Source organism: Chrysemys picta, chromosome 6 (genome assembly GCF_011386835.1).
Source record: "Chrysemys picta bellii isolate R12L10 chromosome 6, ASM1138683v2, whole genome shotgun sequence".
Lineage (NCBI taxonomy): Eukaryota > Metazoa > Chordata > Testudines > Emydidae > Chrysemys > Chrysemys picta.
In genome coordinates, this window is record NC_088796.1 from 64,413,000 (window position 1) to 64,440,320 (window position 27,321).

Sequence of the window (27,321 nt, forward strand, 5' to 3'; positions counted from 1 at the left end):
CGGCAGAAGCTGTCAGCGGGACACTGACGTAGTGCCATCCACACCAATGCTTAGGTCGGTATAACTTATGTTGCTGGGGGGGTTATTCAAACCCAAGTGCCATAAATTATGCCTTCATAGGCAGTAGTGTAAACATAGCCTCAAATAAGGGATGATCCTGGGAAAACTTGGACAGGTGGCAACCCAGTAAAATGGCAGTAGCTATGGGCAAGTCTACACTACCATGCTACATCATTAGCGCATCTGGTGAAGACACGCTAACCTGCTGGGAGAGCACTCTCCCCTTGGCATAATTACTCCACCAGCACCCAAGGCAGAAGCTAGATCGGTGGGAGAGTGTCTCCTGCTGACATAGCGCAGTGTGAACACTGCTTTAAGTCGATGTAACTTACCTTGCTCAGGGGTATGCACACCTCTGAGGTAGGTTACATCGATTGAAGCGATAGTGTAGCTCAGCCTCATGTGTGTCGGTGGGAGAAGCGCTCCCACTGATATAGCGCTGTGCACACCAGCGTTTAGGTCCGTGTAATTTACGTCGCTTGCAGGGTTGCTAATTCAAGCAGTGAAAGTGGGGAGGGGAGATTCAGGATAAGCCCGCTTCCCCGGGGTCGATCCCAGGCGGTTCTGGCCAGCCCCTTACGCCGCCATTCCTGTGTGTAACGGGGGCTGGCTGTCTGAAGCGCCAGGAGGGGCCCCTTGCACGCAGCGCACGGAGCTGGCGCTCTGCCCCCCCGAGTCCCCGCCCCGGGCCCGTGTGATCTGGGGGCGGAGCGGGGCGGGACTCCGCGGCGTCTGTGTGTCTCTTGCGCGCGCTGGCTGCCTCCTTCTCCAGCACCGCTGCCAACCGGGCCCCGGCGCCCTGGACCCCAGGTAGGAGCGAGGGGATGGGGCGCTGCGGCCGATCCCGCTCGCTGACAGCCTGGGCAAGGCCGGCCGAGCCCGCCGCAGCCGGGCCGGCTCCTTTCTCCCCGCGGGCCCTGCCGGTGCAGGGAGGGCGCCCCCCTCCCATCGCCGCCCTCCAGTGCCAGCGGGGAGGGGTGAGCTGGCTCTGGAGCGGGAGAACCGGCTGCATAGGCGGCGTCGCCCTGGCTGGCTGCGCGCAGCCGCGGGGAGCTGGGTGCCGCCTGCGCGCTGGGCGTGAGCTGCGCGGCCCAGGGCGGTGGGTGACGCCGCTGCCCCTGGTGTGCGGGGCCGGGGGTTGCCCAGTGCCTGGGGCCTGTAGCGTGCGGAGGCAGGGCTGTCGCTTCTGTTTAGCAATGGCACGAAATTGGCACTGAGTCAGGGGGCACGTGTTCCAGCTGGTGGATGGTATACAATGCGTGTGCGTGGGGTGCTATACACTCCCGGCTCGCTGGAGCGCCTCGCTGTGGCATAGCTGCAGGGTGCGTGATGATAGGGTTCACCGAACAGCATTGGATGGAGGATATGTTATGCAGTGCTCAGAGTCACTGTGGTATGTAAGCAGTGCTGTAGTGTGTAGTGTTGAAATAGGGTGTGTGCATGCATAGCAATATACTATACAGTGTTGTATTGTGTGTGGGGGGGGGTGTATGCAGGGTCCTGTAGTTGTACCATGTGTGTGCATTGTAAAACATCGGTGCCGTGTACTGTGTGGTGCGCAAGAGAAGATGTACAGTGTCTGGCATGTATGTACATGTGCAGTGATATAAAGCAGAGATTGTAGAGTATCTGTGACCATATATACACACACACAAGACCTCAGGGTTAGGAGGCTAGATTAATGCTTTTAATCTTGAGCAGAAAGAGCTAACTAATACTGTACCTTTATTCTTCTTAACCTAATTTAGCTTCAGTAAAAAAAGTCAATGGGACTGTTAAATTCTACCAGCTACTCTAGTTCTCTGAAGCTGTCCAGCCATTCCTCAGATATGCTTTCATTATCCTTGAGCCATGGAATTAGGCTGGGCAGTAGAGGATGTGAAGTGTTTGAAGTGACATTGTGCAGTGGCAGGGTTGGAGAAGGGAGCCTAGTTGGTGCTACCCCTGCATCCTGGGCAGCAGCGCTTTGTGTGGGTTGGGAGCCCTTGGTGCTTCTGCAAATACAGACTTGACTCCACTTTCAGCTCAGAGCCATTTATATAGTGCATGCATGCTCCTTACCCCTCTTCTTTCACACAACACTGCTTCTCCCTGAATCCCCCCACCTGTCTTGTGGATAGCATGAGGGGCAAAGTGGGGCTGGAGATGAGCTCCTTTATGGCATGTTCTGTGTCAAAGTGGAGTTTCTCTCCAGGCCTGCTTTGCCTCTTTCCCTCCCCTCTCCCCCCAATTACCACCATTTCCCTCACATAGGGATCAGCTCCCCCCAGTTAATATATAAAAACTTTGAAAAAATGCATTGGGACAGGGGCTGGGAGTGGAGGGGCATGGCAGAGCAGTGGGGCTTTTAAGATTAGAGAGGGTTTAGGAGAGAAATAATCTATTTAACATAGATCTCTATGCTTACCCATCTTCAGAAACCTGGGAAATGTTCATATTAAAAACTTTAACTTAATGAAGGTTGCTGAAGTGCATTTCCTATCAATGCAATCACTAAAACCCTATGAAATCATCCATAAACTTAGCACCCGCCTTGGCTCATTGATCTCACCATCCATGTCAGACTCTGCAGCACCACAACAAATTCCTTTTAATTTTCCACATATAACCAACCACAGTGCTCATCATCCAGTTTTTCCAAGTTTCACTCAGATGTAGAACCTGAACTCCAACCTCAGACCATTCAGTCTAGAAGTAATAAAGTTCACCATTATCCATATTTCTATAGGTAACTTTGTCTTAAAATAGTTGTTTAGGATTTATATTCTGCATTTAACTTTCAGTTAACAAAAATTTTGAATGGAGATATATAGTGCATCTTGTATAGCGTCTATATGGCACACCTCTAGTGTGTTTATGCAACACCCACACCCACCACAGTATTTACATAGTCAAATATTAGCTGGCAAACTGTTTCTGGTTTGACAGAGTGATGTGTCTCTCAGGCCTGCTCTGCTCCCTCTCCCTCAGCAATATTTATATTGTAGTAGTGCCCAGAGGCCCCAATCAGGGTATGGTGCACATTGTTACAAGTGCTCAACAAATATGTAGGAAAACAGTGTTTCTGCTGATAAGAGCTTATTGTATAGCTTTCGTTTCTGTTATTTATAGTCTAAACTCACACTCTACTTCTATGTAGATATATGTTTATATACCATTGCATCTGTTTAATTTATAGAGACGTGTTTATTGCATGTGATGTGTACTAATATGTTTGAGATTACATGCATAACCTCACCTTAAGCAGACACTCACATAGTTGTGTATATATTTAAATAGCTGCATATGGTAGTGAATTGAAGGTAGAGAACTGCAGTTATACAGATATGAATAGGAAACATTTGGTTAGTAATTGCAGAGGGATATGCAGTTGCAGAGGGGAAGCTGGTTGATGTGCTGTACGATGACCTTCTACCTCTGGCAGTGGTTGAATGTCTTCTATTCTGCCATCGGTTGAACACAGTGGGACTCTCTATGATGAGTGAGAGACTGATGATTTACCCCAGAAGGGGAGTATAAGTTACTGACAGGAGAGCTGACACACAAGTTGTCTTCACCATGATGAAAAAGACACCCTTTCTCCCCCCCCCCCCATCTGGGATAGTGTATGTAAATCAGGGTCCCCTTCCTTAATGGGATTTCTTTCCTTTTCCAGTTTCATGTGCAGTGCTGCTCTCAGTGTATTTTAAAGCATGTACTCTGCTCACTTAGCTGCTCAGCTGTTTTGCTGGATTATAGTTTGGTCTGTTTGTGTTTTGCTAGACTAGAAGGGGTTATGAGGTTAATAAGTACAGAGGTGGTACTTTTCAGTCATTTTGAGATGGAGAAAGGATATGAGGCAACAGCCTTTACAACAGTTATTTGATCACTGAAATTAAATTTTTGCATAGCACTACTGGCATTGTAGCATGGCTCTTATCTTTTCTCCTTTGAGCAGCCATATGCTGCTTACTTGGCCACTAGGCTTAAACAATCAGACACAGACACTTGCTTTTACGATAAAGATGGATGGACTGACTGGTTGCTAATACTCAGTTCAGTTGTCTGGTGACATTAACAGTAAATTTGAAGCAAGTCTGGTGTATAAACAAGTGCAATTTGGCTTTTAATAGTCTTTTATCTTGAACTCACATTACACGTGTATAAATGAGTAAAGAGCATTTATAGCTTTCAGCATTTGGAAGCATATGGGAATGTGTTTGAAAAGAAGCAAAATTAAAAGGATGATGTACCCACAGATTATGGGTCATCTGAGGCAGAAATCTATTTGAAATTGGAATAGGGTAATTAACCGGGACGCTCACTCCACTAACAAAGCATTGGGACCTTTGTGTTTCACCTTACATTCCCACCATAGGTTTTGAGGAATTATTTCATTGCCTAAATGTTGCCTTTTTATCTGGAATGCTTTCTGTCACAAGGTAAATTACCATTAATTTAACCCTAGCAATAATTTTGAATTACATGACACAGGGTCTTAGTTATAAATTTTCATTCTGAATTGCAATAAATCATATTTTTTTCTTTTGAGTGGCCATCCCCTGACATAGTGGTTGAGCTCAGGATAGTATTGTTTCAGAAATGACACATTCAAAAACCTAAAGACCTGTATTTCCAGGTATGCTAGCATACATCGTAATAACAAACATGCATCCATTGTTCTGCTGTATAAGTGAAATTATGTAGGTCAAACTAACAAAGTAGTAGAAGAGACTACATTTAAGGAGAGTTGTATTATCTTAAGACCTCATGAAAAAATATTTGTAGGATTTAATGAATTTTGTGATATGTAAAAATACTTTTTCATTATTTTTCTGCTTCTAAGTTTTTTTTTTTTTTTAACAGGGCAATTGAAGTCTTAATTGCAGGAAGTTTGGGTAAATCAGGTGTTCCAAAATTAAACATGTGAAAACAAACTTTATAAGTTAGTTTATTTCTTTTTGAACAATAAATATGTTTGAAAGCAGTCTCATTCAAGGTCTCATTCTTAAAGTGAAACTGACTGTAGTCAAAAGGAAACCTACTTTATTCATTTGCATTGTCACTTGCATGCAAGAAGTAAACAAAGTGCATAAATAATTACAAGAGAAGTGGATCTTTTAAATGTTTTCATTTTTAATAAATCTGAGTTATTAGCAATGTAGGGAAATAAATTTGTTTACAACATATGGGGGGTTTTTTATTTGTCACAATCAGGGTTCACAGTCATTCAGTAAGAACCACTTATAACTGTAACAAACAGGAATGTCCTGGTGATGGTTGGAAACATTGTTTTATTAGCAAATGCAGGGAGATTTTTTTTGTTTTTGAACTGTTAACAGATGGTTAAATTCAGCGAGAAGGTTGTAATACTATTTAAAGGAACTTGTAGATCTTCAGGAAAAGTTAAATTTGTCAGACACATTATTTGTGAATATCATGTAGTAATGCATGAAAATATTACGAGAATATTGAATTTTCTTAAATTGTTTCCTAATGAGTCATTAAAAGCTACATGGCCTTCTATTTGGCCTTTTTCTTTTCATAGTTTTCAATGTCTGCTCATGCAAGTTTACTCATTTAGCCTACTCATACAAAATGCATTTGTCCAAAACTACTTTTGAAGTCCATGCCTTTTTGTCCATTTAAGGTATACACTCAATCATGCCAGTCTAGTCCACTGGCTGTCACATCTACAGAATGAGCTGGTTGTCACGTGCCAATTCTAATTCCTCAGTAATTTATTTGTGATCCTCATCACATATATGGCATACTTCTCTGGGCCATCTTTGTCTTCTACTTAGAGCATCTTGTTAAATTTTGTCCTTGAAGAATGGGCAGGCTGTTAACTAGCAGTAAGTGGTTTTGTTTTGTTTTGTCTTTTTGTAGGAGCCTGTTATTACAGGTTGCTTTGAATGTCTTGGGTGTCCTCTCTGCCAAGTATTCTGTCTTTCCTAGTGTTTGTCTGAATCACATTGTAACTGATGCTCCAATCATTCAGTGCAACTTTTCCCTTCATTTCTTTAAAGGGCTTTGCTACTTCACCTGTGACTGCAACTTCTCTTGCCTTTTGAGAGCTGCCATTTTTCCTTGTCAGGTTGATTATAGTACTTCACAGCTTTAGATAAAATTGTTGCACTTGAATAATAAGTTCAGTTTGACTTCAGTTACATCTTTTGATTCTCGCCCAACCATCTGGGACTTTACTCTCAGGTGGCTTCTGTTTTTCTTCTTCAGATTTTTCCCATCCTTGGTAGTCGCCAGGGTCTGTTTACTTCTGGTTCCTTATGCCTCTTTTTGCAGAGCTATCTATGTTATATTTTATTTCTTTCCAATCTGAATATTTTTTCTCTCATAAGATAACATTTCAGTTTTTCTTCTAAGCTGTTTGCTTTGTCTGTATATTTCTGTATATTTCGAACAATTTGTGCAATTTATGGGTATTTTTATCTCTGAAGTTTTCTCTCTAGTTTGATAGTCCTGTGATATCTCCCCACCCCCCCCCCAGAATACAGGGTCTGCCTGCTTAGGAAAGAGATGTCTGACAATTGTGGATCCCATCTGCTGTTGGATACCTCATTTCAGTTCTTTGGAGTCTGTTTTCTCACAGATGAGAATCTTATACCAGTAGCCTTTCTGAGGCTGAAAGAGTTATGGGCATTTCCCTTTTGATAAGATAATATAAACTTTGTGTATTTCCCCCCACCTTTACCGCCTGGGACATTTTCATTTCTGGGTAGGTCATTTTTCTTGAAAAGGATCTTGAAATGTTAAGCTTACTGTGAACTGCACCACAAGATGTTTTTCCAGAACCTGTGTACTGATAGAAGAATTCCTAATGGCAGTACTATTTTACTAACATTATGGATAATGTTATAAAATGAATGAATAAAGTACTGGCATCTTAATGTCCTCTTTTTTTGTCATCCTGTGCTGTTTTTAATTTTGACTCAGCACCTCTGAATACTGTTTTCAGCTTCTGAGTCAAAAGTACAAACAAATAGCTTATTGCAACTGAGTTACATACTATGAAATTTTTTACTCTGCACTTCACCACCATCTGTCCTAATGTAATCATTATATTGTTGAGTTTTAAATAGGACCCTAAAACAAAATATAATTTGAAACAGTTATAGTGCCTCTTATTCTGAAGGTGAGCAAATATTTGAAGCTTAATTTGGCTGGGCACTCTACCCAAGCTGGTTACAGATTTGCATGAATAGAGTATTCAGCACTGTAATTTGTGGCATTAAGTTGAGATGATGAAGACTAATAATTATTAAGTGCATTCAGAAATACAGTTCCTCAATTAGTTGTATTTGTGTGGTTTCAATTGTACCTGTTTTTGAGAAATGTTTATATTTGGTCTGCAGGATGTGGAACCAAGCAGGAAAATTAATATGCCTGCTTCTTCTCAAGGTCTTCTGGAAGGTGTACAGTGGCATCTCTTGTGGGTTTATTTTGGGTGAACTTTATTTCTTTCAGCTATGTGGTTCAGCTTTGCCTTGTGTGTACTATAGGATACTTATTGAGCTCTATAATGGTAATAATCCTTTCAGACAAAAATAAACAATTGTTATACAAGTATATAATTCCATCAGGGGATTTAGTGACAAACTGGAATTTCCACATCATACATATTGTGTGTGCAATCTATAATTATAGTCACTATCATACATATACAAAATATTACACATATATAAATTTGCCTGAAAGATTATAAAGTGCACAATCTGCATTTTATTTTTCTCATTTAGCAAATATGTAAGACAGTTATTTCCTTGACACAAGATTATAGTATTTTGCAGAGAGTGTCAACATACAGAATCTGTTTGGGCTACTTTGACCTTCAGTTGTCACAGCCATGTGTGTTAAACATACCAAAGTGACTTTGCAACATTCTTTCGTGAAGTTCAAGAGAAATAAAGTTCATGTGATGTATATTATTTTTATATAAAGCACTTAAAGTATTAAAATAAATGAGCAAAGAATGAAATCTCCCCTTCTATGACCATACTTTTACAGTATATTACACATATAAATTCCTTTTTTTCAGGATGTTTTTAAAAATACGAATATTAAAGTGAAGTGGTAGGTTCAAGGACTGTAAAATTGTTACTGATGTTTTTCTCTTTAATTTCTTTATCTGATGCAGTTGACCCCTTGGCCTGAATCTCTTTTTGGATAAATTGGCTGCAGGGACTTCGGCCAAATTGAAGAGATTTCTGAACACAGTGGCTTAGCTTTTTGTACTGATTTGGCATATACTGACTACAGTACCTTCTGTGCATCACCCCGCTTCATCTGTGTCTTTGGTTCCATTTAAAGAACTGTATGAGTTGGATGTCTTCGTGGTCCTACGTGAGTGCTAATAGACAGCTGCCAAATTAGTCTCCAGAAAGGAAAATGTGTAAAGGCTATTTGCTTTTATTATTGTTTTTGGAAAGCCGATAAATGTGCTGAGTCTGAGTGTGTGATTATAAGGACTTGTTTGAGGGTTGGAGCACAGAAATGTAACATTTGTTACAAAAGAACCAAAATCAAACCCCAAACAAAAACCGAACGGAGAAAGTTAATTTGACAAGGTTTGCTGAGCTGATTGTTGCTCTCAGTTCTCCAAAATGAACCATTATCCTCAGTGGAGGTGGCACTTCTCAACCAGTCAACAATATGAGAGCATTTTACAGTCGGAGACCAGGGCAATCGTCTATATACTTTTAGTTTTGATCCTGGATCATCCATATAACTACCACACACACACACACAGGGGAGGGGCACAAAGACAAACTATACACATAACAAAGTAAATGATTTTTAATAATCTCTTAAAATCACGATAGTTAGTAATTAAAGCAAGTGACTAGGGGGCAGACCTGGGCTCTATTCCTGACTGGATTGTTGATTTGCAGGTTAACTTAATCTATGTGCTTCATTTTCTCTGTAAATTATTGCTATTTTACCACCTTTGTAAAGTGTTTTGACATCATCAGATGAAAGGTGCTATAGGTGCAAAGCCTATCCCAAGCATTAGCCTTTACTTTAAAACAAACAGCAGTAACTTCACCAACATCAGGTTTCAGAGTAGCAGCCATGTTAGTCTGTATCCGCAAAAAGAACAGGAGTACTCGTGGCATCTTAGAGACTAACAAATGTATTTGAGCATAAGCTTTCGTGGGCATCCAAAGAAGTGAGCTGTAGCCCACAAAAGCTTATGCTCAAATAAATTTGTTAGTCTCTAAGGTGCCACAAGTACTCCTGTTCTTTTCACCAACATCAGTTGTCTCACTGAATATCATATTACAGATTGCACAAACAAACCACCTGTATGACTGCAACTAATTTGACTGCTGTAATTCCAAACACTCCAATCTAAGGCCTGGTCTACTCACATTTTTATATCCGTTTTATCTGATTAGAATATATAATTCAATGAGCACAAATGTAGATAGTCTGTTCACAGAAATAAACTGTATCATGGTAAGCACCTTTATACTGTATAACTGCCTCCACATGAGGGGTTGTGCTGATTTCTAAACAGATATTAAAATGGTACAAATGCTATGTGTAGACAAGCCTTAAGAACCAGGTCTTTCCCATATTCCTGTGAGAAAAGAAGACTTTGCAGCATGCCTGTAAGATTACTAAATCCAGGACTTAGTATAAGACAAGTGATTATTTAGTGGTAATTACTGTCATGGGAAGATAACTGTCTTGCAAGTGAAAAACAAATACCCGTGAACTGTTCCTGAAGCATCCTGATACTTTAGTGGCTTTGTAAAGAAGACACATAAACAACATTATCTGTTTGGTTCATTGACAGAAACTGTAGACTGTTTTTGTCAGCGTTAGAAGAATACACAATGCATTCAAAAAACCTTTGCATAAAGTAAAAAGAACAGGAGTACTTGTGGCACCTTTGAGACTAACAAATTTATTAGAGCATAAGCTTTCGTGGACTACAGCCCACTTCTTCGGATGCATACGCTGAGTTGGAATTGCTTCCATAACAGTGTATTGTGATGTGTCAGACTTCACTCAGGACCTGGGCTCTGAAGAGAAGTCTTCTTCAGTATCAAAATGCAAACTGAGAAACCCTGACCGGGCACATTTCTTCAACTTTTTTCTTTGCTTCAGTGTAAAAGTTCAACTTTAAAGAATGGCGAGGAGGACTAGGCAAACTGATTTATGATTCCACTCTGCAAGTTGTTGATAACTTCCTGCAAAGTGCTATGTATGCTCATCCATCTGTGAATTTATTGGGAATTGAGGGTGATCAGGACCTACTTCCACTGTCACCACCTTCACACTAGTCAATACTGGTAAAGATTAGAATTATCTAACTAGTAAACTCTTAATGAACCTAGATTCTGGGTACTTGTGATTCCCTGTCGCCACAGAATCTGAGCACCTCAGAAACATTAATGATTTGCTCCTCATACCATTCCTTCTGAGATAGGAAAGTATATTCTTACTTTTTTTAACAGGTGGGGAAAATAAGCCACAATGAAACTAAATGACTTCCCAAAGTATCACGTGAACTCTATGGCAGAGCTGAACACACATCTGAGTTTCAGTGCTGGACCTTAACAACAGGATCCTTTCTTTCAGTAATTAGCATTTCCCTCCCCGTGAAGTTTCTAATATTCATCTAGTCCTAGTTGTTTCCCTTAAACATACCTACTCTGTTTTTTCAGATACTACCCATCCCTTTCAAATGTTTCCCAGTTCCTCTGCAATCTATTTTTTAGAGCTTTTCACTACAACATCATAGAGACACAGTACAAATTGTGTTGCATTTTGAAACTTCAGTGCTAGACTTGGAACATTGATGGTTTGGGGGATGTTCTTGTCTGCACGCTGTATGATGCCTCTTTTGGCCCTCAGGAGACTTTATTGTTCCTATAAAGACCATCCTGGTCTTTTTTTTTTTCCCCAATTAAACTCTCTATGGGATGCTGCTTTTCTTCTTCCTGTTTTGTAGCAGGAGACACCATGTTTTGAACTGAAGTGAATTAAACTTAATAGTGAAAGAGTACTTGATGTAATAAAGCCTTTTGTTTTTTGTTCTGTTTGATTTCCAGCCTTCAGGGTTTAAGCGTAAAGTACAATGCCTTTCTTTTAGTTTTATTTTAGATAAATAATTTACATTTTTTTAGAGAAGGTGTAAAAACACCAATACAAAAAGTAGTTTTTGGTGGTTTTAATCATTTATATGGATATGAAATAATGCAGGAAAGTTAGGAACTCCTTTAGTATTTTATAACCTTTTTTGATACTTGTGCAGTATCTTTTAAGAAAACTGCTGAATCTTTCTAAAAGGTATTATCAAAAATATTTCTAATTATAGCTTTGCTTTATGGTAGGGGAGGATAAAACATCAAAGTTAAAGATCTGACACTGCTAGATGTTGAAGTTCTCTGGCTAGAGGCCCAGGATAGCTCAAAAGTTTTGGTGCAAGCTTTCCCATACTGCCCCTCCAATAACCTTGGTCTTGATGTTATAGAATTTACAATTTAACATGAAGAACTGCAAGGCATGAATACCTCTGACTGTAATAGCTCAGCATTCTTTACTGTCTGTATTGTCTTGGTGCCTAGATAGGGAGGCAAAGATGCATGTGACAGGAAATGCCAGTTACTTCCATTATTAATTGGATTGACTCCATAATTAAATTACATACTTAAGCTTAAACTGGGGCCATCAGTTTCTATTTTTATTTTGTGTAGGTGGCGTTTCAGATTGAAATTTCAATGTTTGTTTTTACGCCCTTTGAATCTTCTGTGTCGGGTTTGCTAGATTTTTGCATAATATCCTTTTAATAGGAAATGTTTCAAGTTGGGTTTTTGGCAGTAATTTATCATGGTTTTCATGTTATGTCATCATCGTATCTTTAAAACGAGAGTTTAAGTCTACACAAAATTGGTAGAGATTAATCTTGAGTAGGTCCAGTACTATAGGTAGTTGATTAAAAGAAGTATTTAGGGTTAAAGGAATTTTTTTTTATTCACTTTTTCTTCATAACTGAAAGTTTACTTGTCAAGGGCTGGTGAGTAAAATCTCCTCCAGAGAAACTCAAAAAGAAATTGCTTCAAAATGGCTGCCATGTCCCATTGTTGTTAACATAGGACCGAGGCCACAGGCTGGGTTCAGGCTAAAATGGCCTCTAATTCTTTACAGTTTGGGCAGGAGGAAGCTTTGGCTTCCCCTAGCAGAGATGACCAATTCCTTCTGTTGATCCCAATGGCAATTAGCCAGGCTGCCTTTAGGGAAGGAGGAGACAGAGGGAGGTATTGTGAGGAACAGTTGATGTCGAGGAGGTAAAATCCAAGAGCAGGAAGGGAAACTGGAGGAGTGTTTGTGTCCAGGGGAATGTGGTGGGCAATGGGAAAGGTGGAATGTGTGGAGGAGAATCTGAGGGGCAGGAGACGGATGTGGGCACATAAGGAAGAATGAGGGATAGGAGATGAGGGGGAAGGGAGGACAAATATGGGAGAGGGGCACATGAATGGAACAGAAGACTGAGATGGTCACTGTTGTGATCGGGAAGGGAATGTGGAAGGCTATAATGGCAGCTTTACCACTTAGAAGAGGGTAAGTGGCTTTCTCCCTCCAAGCAAACATGAGGCAGTCTTAAATTTGCATTTAAGGTTGAATTTTGAATCTGAGATATTGTGCACAAATTGTGGATGAGGAAGCTCCCCGTTACATTTTCCTCTGCCTTCTGATGTTTGAACAACATAATTTTTCTCTTAATCGTGTGATTTTTAAGTCTCATGATGTTTAGGAATCTGATTCCAGATGTATGCATGGTTGCTTGTTAATACTGCATCTGTCACCCTCCTTCATTCCTCCCACTGCAATTTCTGATTCTCTCTTCACCCCCAATCTCTTCAGCCTCAGAATCGAGACCAGTAGCAAACTTCCCATAGAGTGTGATAAAATAGTTCCCCCGGTGGCAAACTGGGGGAAGTTTGTCAGATCCAGGGGCTGTTCAGTAATGGAGCTCAGAATTATATGCTTTTCTGGGGAGCTTGCCTGCCTGTTTCCCTTTCTCTTTCATGTCCTAGGACCTGGAAAGCTACAGAGGAAGGCTCCTTTTTGGTGGACCATTGGAAGTTTATTGGCCTGAGATAGCCATCTGTTATCATTCCAAGTTTGGGTGAGCCTGGAAATGAAGAAAGAAGTATGGGTTTGCATGTTGATGTTACATTCAATGCTTAACCATTTAAAAAGAAATTAAATAAAACACTTTTTGAAACTGTTAGAATTGCTAACACAACCATAAAAGCAAGGATGTGAAAATTTAGTTGCCCACCAGTGTATAACCTCTACCCCTCCACCCACAGGCATACACCTTTCCACTGCTGCTACTGTACACCACAGCCGTAACTGTTCGCTCTAAGGATTCCAGCTTTCCAGCACCCACTTTACCATCCTGTTGCCTCCAAATACACCATACTCCTACACCAAATACCCACAAGTAATACTGTTGAGAGTGGGTTAAGTGGTGAAGAGGATGTGGAGTAAGGAAAAATTGAAGGGCAAACTCATGTTTAAAAGGGGTATTTTTTTAAAAATGGTGAACAAAACTAAAACGTTGGTACTACCCTGGTCTTACTGGAGGAGTTTCTTGTAAGTGTATGCTTCCTGTTGCTGGAATGGAGTGTGAAACTTAAAGTTAAGTTTGTGATATTCTGGGAAGTGCAGTTCAATAGCATTTTCTTGCTGTTATATATGTTTGTGATGTGGTATATTAAAATATGCTGGTGGTTTACCTGGATAATTGCATCACATGTGAGTGAGTTGGGAGTTCGTTCTTTTGCATGGAGAAAGTTGTTAAATCTTTTGAGTGGGGGCTTGGGGCAACCTATGAAAAGGGCTAATCTAACCAGCCCGGAGGCCTCTCTGACTAGGGCCTAAAACACAACTGTTTCATTTCTTCAGGTGTAGAGAGAGGAGACCATGACTTCACAGGTATATTCAGACTTGGCTAATAGGTCTAGTCTTTGGGCAAGTAGCTATTGGGTAAATTTTTCAAGCATTTACTAGGATTACACGCCAGTATTTTCCTGTTGTGGTTGAATTTATCTGGAAATTACCTTACATGCAATAGTGGGTTGTTGTGAAGCTGGCCTTAGAAGAAAGGGAGTGTAACACAGTTAGAACAAACAGATTAAAAGATTTCAGGTGTAGGAAGTGGAAAGAGTATTCATATTGTGCTTTGTCCAGTTAAAAATAGCACCATACGAAATGAACTGCCTGTACTTGATTAGATTGAATGCTGTGTTCACAGACAAGCAACGCAAGTTTTTGTGTTGAAACTGAGCATTTTGTGGCATTCTTAGTTAAAACTGGCCAAGTAATTCTGAGAGACACAAATGAAGAGCAGTTGATTCCTTGTTGTAAGACACTTTGTAGAATGAGATATAAGACTGGAGAGAGAGGTACTGCCTGCATTTTCTGACCCAAGTAAATTTAGGAGCCATACGCTTTCTGAGATAATCCTGCTCATCTGAAGGCTTCATAAGTGTTTTTTGTATTTCTAATTCAGCTCTGTTTTTATTTTTAGGAGAGTAGAGTTGTATTTAAAATGGAAGTTGACATAAATGGAGAGACCAGAACTACCATAGCTACACTTCCCTTACCTATTGCAGAGGTGAGTTCCACAGGCAAAGTGGAAGCAGAGAAACCTCGATGCTCCAGCACCCCATGCTCTCCTATGCGACGGACTGTTTCAGGTTATCAGATCCTTCACATGGATTCTAACTACTTGGTTGGCTTCACAACTGGTGAGGAGCTCTTGAAATTAGCCCAGAAGTGTACAGGAAGTGAGGAAAATAAAGTGGAAGCTGTGCCCACCGTGCGCTCCAAACAACTTGATTCAGGACTTACACGTTCCTCACGGTTGTACAAAGCTAGAAGTAGATACTACCAGCCATATGAGATCCCAGCTGTAAATGGAAGGAGGAGAAGACGGATGCCCAGCTCAGGGGATAAATGCACTAAGGCTTTACCATATGAACCCTACAAGGCACTTCATGGTCCTCTGCCTCTTTGTCTCCTCAAAGGTAAGAGGGCTCACTCTAAATCCCTGGACTACCTCAATTTAGACAAAATGAACATCAAAGAACCTGCTGACACAGAAGTGTTACAATACCAGCTCCAGCACCTTACCCTAAGAGGGGACCGTATGTTTGCTAGAAACAACACATGAACTACCATGTGGAAATAAAGCCAACTCCTGGTAATTTCTTCATTGCTGCAAATATCCACTGTTGGACTATGTACATGACTGTCCACATTGTAGGTGGTTGTATCAGCTAAGTGTTATCAGAACTTTATTTATTGAATACAATTTTGAACACTCAAAATGTCTCAAATATTTGGAGGAAAAAATCTTTTCAGAGAGATTAACTTCTGAAGAAAATCTGACTGCAATTGGTGGACATTTCTTTGGGACACTTTTTAACAAAGAAAAGGCTTTTGTACAGGTATCTAGTATTTACAGTGATTTGACACTCAGAAATTAGTGATGGTGTCTACTTAGTTGTTGCTAATTTGGCTTGCTATTGGAAGTTGCTGTTGAATAAGCATCAAGTTTTCCTTTTGTTATTTTCTGTACTTTACAATAAAATGTATGTATGGTAATGGTTTGTTGTATTACAGAAAAGAATGTGAACCTGGCTGAATTGGACCACTTGTTATTTAAAACAATCGAGTTTAAACATTTTGAAACTGGGTCTGCGCTAGAAAAAAGTTTCACTGATGCAAATGAACAAAGGTTTATTTTTACTTAAAATTATTGAACAGTTATTTTTTAGTTGCACATGGGAATAGTTGCTTTTCTTCTTTCTTTCTCTGTTTTAAAAACCTTGGTTAAATAAGTATTTGGAATATTTTTTAAAAAAAGAACCATTCTGGAAGTAAATATTTTCATTACATTTTAAGAGGATTTAATGTAATAAATTTTGGGGGTTTTACATTGTCTTGATATATAAAAAAGGACCCACTTTAGATTCCAATATATAGATTAGAATGTCTACATCAGAAAGTAGTATTGAATGAAATTTTTGATTTGTAAATCATAATTTATATTACATATGTACTTATGGAAGGTGTTAAAAACACAACTTTAGCACTGCACTGGAAATTCCAGTTATTTGCAGCACCGAACACTTTTAAAAATTAAAAATCCAGATGCCTGAATTAGGTTGAAGGCGTAGAGTGCTTTTATAGCAGCCTTGAAGTGCTGAATCTGGATTTAACAATTTATATAAAATGCACTGGCTTAATTTGTTGCTTAAGAAATCATGTCCAACCATGATAGGAAATGCAATTTTAACTATTGCAAACTTAAATATATTTGGAAAATATATGTAGCTTGCCTTTGGAAAAGTACTATTTTTCATTCTTTGTCTTTTTTTAAAGGTGCAAGTTATTACTGACGCAGTGTGCAACCATGCTTGTTTTTGCTCAGCAAGTTATTTAGAAGTTAAAGATTTAAATAAGCACCATGTCTATGAAGTAGAAATTATTTTTAATTGGTCAGTCATTCCTGGCACAATTCTGATTTTCTTCAGAAAGAATGGAAAGCACTAGTGCAGAGTGTGTGTTGTGGAAAAACAAGAATTCTTGTCATTCTTTCACTTACTCCACAGTTGTATTTGGCTACAGTAAAGAGCCTGTGGATAGTTTGCATTCTACTGGTTTGGTTGATTATTTTTTATTTATTTATTTATTTATTTAAAGGTATGTTACGAATCTTTACAGCTGATGTATACTTTAAAGTAAACTGCACCTCTGTAAACTTATTGTATTGAAGAATGATCTCTAAACTATTCCTATATAGTCTCTAGTTTCACAAACAGAATACTGTCAGATGCCAAAGAGAGATGGGTTTTATGTTTAATGATTAAACATCACTATTTATTGATTTTTACCCTATGAAACTGTATTTCTGGCTATGAAATAAAAGGGTGATGTAAATATATTGTTGTGTAGTGCTTTGATGTGCAGAAAATGGGAGGACACTGACGGATAAGTGTTTCAAAACTGTAAGTCCTGTATTCGCTTGGGACTGCATGAAGCATTTAGACTCCCTGAGGGCTGATTTTCAGAAAGTCAGATGTGCAATTGTAAGTACACTTTTGTCCATGCTGTTGCTGCAGTTGTATGCTACACATGCAGGCTGGCAGGGATGTGTGTGGCCAAATGCCAATGTGAAATATTAAGTCAGTGCATGCATCTAACTGTCCCTTTGCTCATGCAAACAACAGATGTATGCTCATTCATGGTAATGGTGTATGCCAATTAGGCATGCAATTGCACATACCTTTGTACATACATAATTGAATGTCTGATGCTTTGAGAATCCTTTCAACCAATGAAACTCTCAGTCAAGGTTTCAGGGCATATAAAGTGGCTTTTACATTTACAAGAAAGCAAAATCTCAGCCCAGTGAAATCTATTGCTGTCTTCTTGCTTTCCTGGTGCAGTATCTGGCACTAAGGTCCTTAAACTCTAAAAATGCATTGAAATGGAATCTGAACAATTCTGAATCAACCTGTGAGGGTCTCACTTTCGTATCTTGAATATAGAGCTTCAGTCTATAATAACCTATCATTACAAAAAGAATCTTTGAGTGGGCAAAGTCTCTTCTGTAGCAGTACAAACAAGAGCAGAGCCAAAAGGGTGGTAATATGAGACTTATTTCTGCCTTGTGCAGGGCCAGCAAAACAAAAGTAACTTCATGATAAACTATGAATGCATGGCTAACTTACTGGTGTACTGAGACCAGCCTTAAATTCTTGGGAGTATTATAGGGCTTTGTGAAGCCTAGAGAAACAATGGTTTCACTAAAGCAGAGTTGACTTAGCATATTCAGGGAAGTAAATTGGTGTTTAAATACATACATACAAATTCTGATACATAGTGTGCAGACTAATAGCTGCTATAGGAAATAATTAAAAACAGCTCAGAATTCAGCTTTTCCCTCCCTAAATTCCAATTTGATTCAAGATATCAACCAACCAGGCAAAAGAGATACATACATATTTAAAAAATAGTTTACTCAAAAGCCTAATCAAACCAAAACACTTGCAGCTGGCTGTAGCAGACAGAGGTTGAGGTCCTGGCCTCATTGAAATCAGTGGAGGTTTGTCAGTGACCTTGATGGATTCAGAAGTTCACCCAAATTTCTGAGGCTCAACTGAGACTCTCCTGCTACTGACCTCAGAAATCAGATTTCAAAAGCAGACCCACTTAAGCAGACCTCAAGTGTAGCAGCAGCACGTAGGGTGACCAGATAGCAAGTGTGAAAAATCGGGACTGGGGTGGGAGGGTAGTAGGAGCCTATATATGAAAAAGCCCCAAATATCGGGACTGTCCCTATAAAATCGGGACATCTGGTCACCCTAGCAGCACATAAGGAAGGAGGCAACCTTTTAAAGAACTGTTGGAGACCATTCAGAGCTTTAAAGACTATCTTAAGCATCTTGAATTTCACCCAGAAGTGACTAGGTGTAGTGAGTATGATATACAAAGCACACATGTTGGGGCACTTTGAGAGGAAGTCTCAGCTTTCAGCACTAGCTGAAGCTTCCACAAGCTCTTCAAGAACTCTGGCCTTGACACCCCCTCTACATCACTTCACTGGCTTCCCCTTTTCTACCACATGAAGCATAAACTACTTGTCATTTTTTAGGCCCTTTGTGTCTTATTTCTGCCTTTCCTATTGTATGTGCCCTTAAGCCATTCATGTCCCACTTCTGTTGCACCAGCAATACCAGACCTTATTGTTCGTTTGTCACATTTTCCACCAAGAACCATTGCGCCTTCTCCCATGCTGCCCTTCATTCATGGAAGGGAACACCCAGTGAAGAGCCACTACATTATCCTCCTTCAAATATCTCCTTAAAACCCATCTCTGGTGTGATATCTACAAAACATTTGTCAATGTTAATTGTTGTGCTGTAACCTCTGTTTACAACTAGTAATTGTTTGACAGTTACCTTGTGGTACTTTGTGCCCTATTCCACCCCATATCTGTTTGTTGTATTCGCTTGTTATGTCTCATCTTGTACTTAAATTGGAAGTTTCCTGGCAGAGAACCATCTTTTCATTGTATTTGCCTTGCACAATGGGACCCCAATCATTATTTGTACTGTTGTAGTGCCTAAACAGTTAGACGTAGAACTAAGTTTAAAACTGTACCGGACTAGATCACAGTTGTTTAAGAAGGAGAATGAAGTAGTTAGCATAGACGGATTATGTGAACTCTTCAAGTGCTGTGGGTGTTAATATCACTGCATGTTGATTAAGGATATGCTGTCCTTGTATTACACCCTGAATTCTGAATATATCATTTTGATCATTGGAGAGGCAGAGTGAAGAAAAGCAATTGCAATTTTAAAGAATATGACTAGGGAGGATCAGAAAGACCTAGACCTGGAAGAAGTGTTAGTGATAATGGAGAAGAAGCCATAATAGCTAGAGAAATATGAGCTGATAAAAACAGATCAGTCTCAGAAAAGTTAGGTCATGTCAAAAATTGGGTAATTGCTTTTGAAGAGATGATGATAATGCTGAGAGCACAATGCTATGGACTGGTGAAATCTAATTGGGTTTCAAAATGTGTTTTTGATGCAAAGAAAAATAATAGATCGAACTTAAGCTTGGGTCCATGGCGAAAGTGCTAAAAGTAAAAGGTATTCAGTAGGCAAGGGGTGAGAGAGGTGAATTGTGAAATACTATGAGGGTCAGGATGACAGCCAATACTTTCCAAACACATGACTGTGACAGTGTCACTAATGTGGTTTCCAAGTTTTGCTGATGACACCAGAAGCAACAGACCAGAAAACATAGAGGAACATAAATCCAGGAATCCTAGATCTGCAGAAAGTTTGCGTGGGTTAAGTATTTAAATTTCACATATAAATTCTGGGAGTAAGCAGAATATACCCCAAAGAGAAACAACCAATAACAGTTGAAAGGGAGGCATGTGAAAGAGAACAAGCAGAATAGGAAAAAATTCTCTTTGAGAGGTGGATTGTCTTAAACTAAACACTGAATGGTTTCTTAAAAGTATAAAATAGAAAAAGTAAATCTGAGAAGAAAATGCAGCCATTAAAAAAGAAAGTGGAAAAGAGGCACCTATCTAGCTCTAGAAAGCTAAGGCAAAGACAACCAAAACCAAAGCTATACAAAGTAGTAGTAACTTTCAAAAAGATATAGAAAATGTGTAGCCAAAATGTTATAAAAGAGGGTGTGTAGATAATAGTGATTAAATTGGTGAGGTATTTGATAATGTGTCTCCCTCATCTTTGACTGTATCATGTCACCACTGTCTCTTGGGATTTATTCCAACATTCCAAATCCCAAAGAAGCTTCAAACAAATCCTGTTTCCTCCGCCCCATTCACCCTGCCAGAGAAATGTTACACCATTCTCTCCTACTCTCAAAATAGAATGCCTACTCTCCATCCAATTACCCAATCCCAAGAAAGAATTAGATTTTTTTCTTGGTGTCTGCTGGTTCTCCAGGGCTAGAAACAGGAGCCTTTTCTCCTATAAGGTCTTCTGTAAAGTCATGACATTTTTATGTATGGAAATGCTATTTAAAGTCATTTTTGGAAGTGTTTCATTTGTTTTAATTTTTCCCTTCTGAATCCTGTGCAGTTTGTACTCATAGTTACTAAGGCACCAGGATTTTTGGGTGGTGGTATATAAGAAACAGAGCCATGGAACATCATGGATTCATAGAAAACCATTCAAAAAGCTCCCTTACGTCATCTTAGAAACTCTTATACCAAGAAACTCTATTTAAAACCTAACTGGGCATGGCAGTGTTGCTTAAAGTGAAATTCAACAAAATTCAAGTCCTCGTTAAGCAATTCCTTAGAATCCTCCCTAGGCATGGCACACTAATGCCTTCAGCAAGGCAGTATGAGGAGAGTGATTAATCATATTCATTTCCTTGCCTGTAATTTTGTCTTTCAGTGGGAAAATGCCCTGCTTCACAACGTGTCCTGGTTTATTGCATTTGGCAACTTTTGAACATCTGGTTGCATAGTGGTGGTAATTGATTCTCGGTGTTTCAGGTTAGAGAGAAAATGACAAATTTTTATTTTTATTTTTATTTTTTTAATGTGGAAGGGTAAGTTCAGCCTGATGTTTCAATCTGATCCATTTGTTGTAGATTTCATTCATGTTCCTCTTAGCTTTGGTAGTATGGCTTAGGAAATAATGTCATTGAGGCACACTTGTGGAAGGAGCTGACAGAAATTGCACTAGCAGGGAAGAGGGCCCTCTTGTTTACCTCCAAGACTTGGAAAAGCCCATCAGCAACAGACTCCCATTCAAGGAAAATTAAATGACAGGTAAGGGCATGAATGTTACCATGTTTGAGTCACCTGTGTAAAAATGAGTGGACGAGATCACCCAAGGAAACTGTGTGGAGCAAAAGGAGGAGGGGGATAAAGGGGGAGTACTGTGGGAGACCCCTCTCACCTTCCTGGGAGAGTGGGAGAGGGAAGAGGAAGATTCACCAAGAGAAATGTCAAGTGAAAGGCTAGAGAGGTAAGAAGATGAATTGGAGGTGCGGGGCAGGATCAGAAGACGAGTTTAAGGAGGAGGGTATGATCACAACGTCAAAAGCAGCAGAGAGATGTCAAGGATGAAGTAGAGGCCTGAGGTTACGCCAAGGAGAGGTTGATCGAGACCTTAGTGGAAGCAGTTTCAGTTGAGTGGAGAGGGCAGAAGCCGAGTTGGAGGGGGCTGAGGGTAGGGGTAGCTGGGAGGAACTTGAGGATATGGCTGTACTGCATGCTCAGTAAACTTGGAGGAGAAGGGGAGAAAAATCTGAAATCACAGGAAAAAACTAATACAAAAATCAGTCAGCTGAATACTTTTGCACACACTGTTTGAAAAAGAAGTAACGTATACCAGCCCCTCAGCACTATAAGGGTGGCTTGAAGCTCTGGTCAGTGTGCATGGGCAGCTGGCACAATTGTTACAGACTTGTTCATTGATAATGCCAAAAATATAAGGAGCAATCTGAGCAATGAGAAGAGAGAAACCATACAAATTTTATACTATACATTTTGATTAGATAGCTTTGGTTTAAAAGTTATTCCCAAATGTGTTTGTGTATTCCAGCATAAATGTGAAATGTAGCGTGTTGAGATTACAAACCCTTTACACTAGCTTTGTAACCCAGTCTCTTTTTAGCAAGATTATTGCCTACTCTAAATCAAGGTGATCAGTTATTTCTCTGAAGGTCATGGAAACCTGAGTGCTGAAACATGCCAGAATTCTGAAACTAGTGTTAGAAGCTTGAGCATCTTATGAAAACCTGAGGAGGCCATGATTTTTCTGTAGTACTGTGCATTAACCTATTTTTCTCACACGTACAAAAAATCTCTAACAAAAGTGTTAGGAACTGAGATGCTTTTAGCATTCTATTTCAGGATGTAATACTGCAGTCGCTGAAAAGCTGCACTGTGTGAGCTACCGTCTGCAAATGGATGAAAGTACAAAGAGAGGGATAGAGTACCATAGTGCTGGATCTGGCAGAGCCCAGCAGAAGTAGGACTAAATTAAGGATATGAGGTTGGGGAGAAAAGAGCAGAAAAGTGTAAGCAATGTAAGATTATTTTCTTTAACACCTTAGTTCAATGATTTAATATTTCAGATTGAGAGCAACTTGCTTAGAATTTGATGAAGGAAAATGTGGGTCTAAATCAAGGGACAATTGTGAAAGGTGTCTAGAACAACAATAATGTTATAAGTAATTAAATCCAGATTTCAAACTGTCCTTCTATATTAGTGTTTTTCTATAGCAGCATTTCTCACCATAGCATTTAAGGTGCTCCTTTTAACTTTTATCAAAATCTTTCACAGAATTCAATTTATGTTGTTCAATAATTTTATTTTATTTAGAACCAGAAAAACAAAACAAAACACCTTAGGCTAATTTGGGGGGTGGGTGGGAAATGCTAGCCATGAAATTTATTAAACTTGGGTGGGGATAGTCTTTCAAACAAAGGATGGCAGCCTCATTGCTTTTCATTTTAAAAGCAGAACTGGACAAAAAAGCTCTCAGTGCTGTGCTGTAGGAAACGGAGGCAGGACAAGAGAATCTGAAAAGACAGTTCCCATCTCTAATTTCTGTGAGACAGTCATCTTTTAGAGGTGATCAAGCAGTTCATAAAATTTAGTCTGTGATTAAACATTTCAAAAGGGTCTTTTGAAGGCTAGTTTATTTAGAAGTTCTCATCAGTTAGATCAGTTATTGCATGCTAGCGTCTCATATTAGTTTTTCCATTGGTCTGATAATACCTGGGGCATTTCAGCAGCAATAAGCCTGAGCTAAAAATATCCCCCTTTAAAATTTCTTCAAAAGCTAAATAGCTGCATATGAAAGGAAGGGAGCACAGAGAGTTATGAATCTTAATGGTGAAATTACAGGGTTCAGAACAAATGTCTAAAGATACTATTTTAAGATGCTTTCCCTTAAAAGGTAACTTTGGAGTTTGAATATTCAAATCCACGAATGGAGGATTAGAAAAACAGAGCACCATATGGCCTAGATCTGTATCTTCTCAGACTATCTTGCAAGCTCAGCTGAATCCAATCTAGTCAGCACTTGATGGAGAGGTTTCCAAGGAAGTTCCAAGAGTTGCAGGAAGTGGTGGTGGTGATGATTCAGTCAATAGTTGGCTCTCTCCCTCTAAATCAGCAATGAAGCAATGCCCGAGAACGATGGTGTGGAAAGTTCAGGAGACACTGCTGCTAGCTGATCCAAAGTAAAACTTGGGTTGCTAAAGACCTCATGCCACTTTTAGCAAGATTAGAGGGGTTCACCCCAGTTACCTAGCAAAGATCCAAAGGGAAACTGAAGTATTGACATGTCCATGTGTTCAAAAATCATAAGGCAGGCCCTCCAAAACCATGCAATTGGCTTAAAATCATGTTATTAAAAACAAAATTAAATGGGAGAGGAGTATTTTTATTTGCCTCCTAGTTTTGGAGCCTTTAAAATTCTCTGGCTTCATGGTATCAAGTTTTTCTATGCTGTCAGGAAGGCTATAAACTTTTCATTTTTTAAATGAAAAACTGAGATTATTATGTAATCTCTTGATTCCAGAAGCTGGGACTTTACCAAATGTTGTAGAGACTCAAAATGAAATCGTGAGAGTTGGGAACACTGAAACTGGGAACTGTGTTCTGCCTTCTTCAATTCTCCCTATAGTTTCTATATGATATTTTTAATTTTCTGTCCTTACCTACTGTGTTGCTGTGAAACAGCTACTGGTTTCATTTTAGAGGTGACAGGTGGATTTCTGTGAAGGATGAAATGCTAATTTACATATATGTCTCTAAAACACTTCTGTATCCTTTGGTTTGAGGGTGCTATGTAAACAAGCATTATTGCTATTACTGTTATCAGTAATTTGAACAGTTCTGCCCCAAAGTAAAAGGTGGTGGTTGTTTTTTTTTTTTTTTTTTTTTTTTTTTTTTTTTAATTCGTATGCAAGTAGGAAGCACTGTTCCTCAGTTAGGGCCTCGTCCTGCTTCCATTCAAGTCAATGGAAAAATGCCTATTAACTTTAATAGTACAGGATCTAGACTTTATAAAGTGAAGTGGTAATCCTCCATTTTGATAGCAGTCCTTCCAACAACTGCAGGTTTCCACCTCCACTACTTTGTAATGGTTTCGCTGATTAAACAAGCAGAGCTTGAGCCCAAAGGCAAAAAAATTCTGGAACAAATGAGATTCTTTCTAGTGAGCAATTTTCAGTAGAAAAACTTTACCTCAGCTTTATACATTTCAAAAATGTGTTTATCTGTGGCTTAGAGAGACCAGTTGGGTGATGTAATAGCTTTTATTGGACCAACTTCTGTTGATGAGAGATACAAGGCTCAGTTACAGAAGTTGGTCCAATAAAAGATGTTACCTTGCTTATCATACCTCTCCAATATCCTGGGACCTACATGGCTACAACTACACTGCATTTAGCTATGATTTGTCTGTCACAAGGCATTCTTTTGGGGACTTGGGGTTCTTCCCTGCCCCCATAACATTGTACTGTTTAAAAAGAGAGAGAACCTTTGATTGACAGCAGTTAACACTTAATACTGATTTGTAAAAGTACTGCCCATGAAGTATACAGCAGTTTTATATCTGGTTAACAAGCTTGAAGAGCTAGAATCAGCTTTAGTGAATGAAGGGAGAGGTGGCATGCATTGCAGGTAGGTGTCAAAAATAAGAGGAAAAACCTCCTTCAGCTCTGAAGGAGGGGGATGGGGGTGTGTGCATGGACACGTGCATGCAAGAGAGTGACTTTGTATGGCTGATCTTGAAAGTTCACCTTTAATCCTGATCTGCGGGGGAATAATCCTGACTGGTCAATGATGCAAGTTTAAATTTCCTGTGAAGGAAAGGTCAGTAATGCACTATTCACTGGGACAATCTCAACACAGTGAGTAATCATTCTGATTAAAGCTCCTGTTGAGATTGAGTGGTTTGTCTGATTGGAAGACTAAATCTGTCCTTAATCACCCTGATAAAATGACATCATCACCAGGACACTATAAATTGTCAAAAAGATTAATGCCCTTTATCTGAAATGCAAACTTAATCCTAAACTTGGAAAAACGAAAACACAGACTGTGCTTGATATATTGCCTTTTCATAGTTCTATGAATTTCATTTACATACACCGCTATTAGTCTCTGAAGACCAGTGTAGGTGAAAAAAAACTTTGGGGTTATAATGTTGTATTATGGCATTATTGTTCAGTCCTATAATATTGACAGCACTTCCATTGTAATCCTCTACCTTCACAGGATTTTGATTGTGTCTAAATATGAATGAGCATGTTTACACTATTGGGTAAAGAATGTACATTTTAAAATAATATATTACAATGGATTTTAATGGATTAGCAATGCCTTTGTTGTTTGAGTTTTTGTGTACGTTACGTACTTTAAATGAACTCATATTAACATATATTTAGGTAGGAAAATGGTATATTCCTTTTGGTAAAATCTATGAACTATATTTTTCTCTTGCATGTTTGTTTTTCCTGCTGAGGGAGGAGAAGACTTGGTGAGTTTCAGCTAGTGAAGTTTCATGCTGGTTGCTCTACTGGAATAGAGTGAGTTTAACCCTGTCTGTGGAACAGACAGAGGGGATACACCACCTAACCAACTGTCATTTGGCTAACTTCAGTATGGCAACACAATGGCAGCCATAGAGATAGTCTCCTGGTGTTCATGTTGCTTCAAGCTTTGTAGCTTCAGAATTAAAGCTGGCAGCTGAAATTCACTTTGTCTTTGTATGGACAATGGCTTGGAAAACTGAATCACTGGCTAGAAACTTTAGGCATTTCCATAAACATTGATAACCTTGTAGGATTCTCTTATGACAAATTATTAAAGAGTAGCAGGCACTACAAATACATTTCAAGCACCTGACACTGTACTGCTTTTTCAGGTGAGATGGTACCTTCACCAACATTCTTCTAGCTCCCACTCCCAAAATGCCATTGGATTGGAAGGATCTCTTTGATTCTGATGGGGCCAGTCGTCGTCTTCTGGTTAAAGTCTGTTTTGAAGTTCTCATTTTAAGAGGTCTTCAAGCTATCCTGGCCCATTTAAGAACTTTTCCTGGCTCATGAGTTGTTAGTCAGCTAAGGAATACACTGCTCCTCACCAAGGATGTCAGAGGCTATGATGTGCGTGTTCTGTGTGTCATGTCATTCCCTATAGCTCCACTGCTATACAAGGCAGCACAGTAAATGGGACTCCCTCCACCCTTTGGAAGGGAGCAGGCTTGGGAAACCTCATAAAAGTGAAATTGGTTTTAAGTGGCTACCTTTTGAGCGGGAAATGCAAAACAGAGAGCAGCTTCCACTGCTGTGGAGCTCAGGAGAACTCATTAATATTTCATAGATTTTGCAGCCATAGAGGCAAAATTAGGCTTAAAATAGCTCTGAGTAAGTAGGGGCTTGTGGGTGCTATTCTCTGGCAATTCCTTTTTACAGTAAGAATCCAGGACCAGCTCAGGCAAACACTATAATTATGCAACAAAGGGTTAAAAGAAAGAAAATATATTTTTTTCTACTGATGGGTCAGTTGAAATCTGTTCCACAGTTTATACATTAAAAAACAAGAAAACCATACAAAAACAACAACAACAAAACCCAACAATTTGGTGCTCTGTACCTTTTGCTAAAGCCAGGTTTAGCACCTGAATTGTTTTGAGTTACATCAGGTTTTG

At 39.5% G+C, this 27,321-nt stretch overlaps 1 protein-coding gene across 10 annotated transcripts; it reads left to right on the forward strand.

Moving 5' to 3' along the window:
• Positions 1–723: 723 nt before the first annotated feature.
• Positions 724–17,025, forward strand: MACIR (macrophage immunometabolism regulator). 10 transcript variants are annotated; one of them, XM_024101314.3, is made up of 3 exons: positions 746–870; positions 13,107–13,222; positions 14,609–17,025. In XM_024101314.3, the coding sequence occupies exons 2-3, from the start codon at positions 13,211–13,213 to the stop codon at positions 15,251–15,253; spliced, it is 657 nt and encodes a 218-aa protein (XP_023957082.1). In that variant the 5' UTR covers positions 746–870; positions 13,107–13,210; the 3' UTR covers positions 15,254–17,025. The 10 variants fall into 10 exon arrangements, with proteins under 10 accessions (XP_005303877.1, XP_023957082.1, XP_005303876.1 ...); XM_005303819.4 differs by having other exon boundaries at positions 13,107–13,198; XM_065599231.1 differs by lacking the exon at positions 13,107–13,222 and adding an exon at positions 8,195–8,400 and having other exon boundaries at positions 759–870.
• Positions 17,026–27,321: the final 10,296 nt, after the last annotated feature.

Bases quoted from the DNA above. Each gene is read 5' to 3' on its own strand.
- MACIR (XM_065599231.1), top strand. From the start codon at position 8,374: ATGAGTTGGATGTCTTCGTGGTCCTAC. The intron at 8,401-14,608 runs GTGAGTGCTAAT...TTTTATTTTTAG, and splicing joins GGATGTCTTCGTGGTCCTAC to GAGAGTAGAGTTGTATTTAA.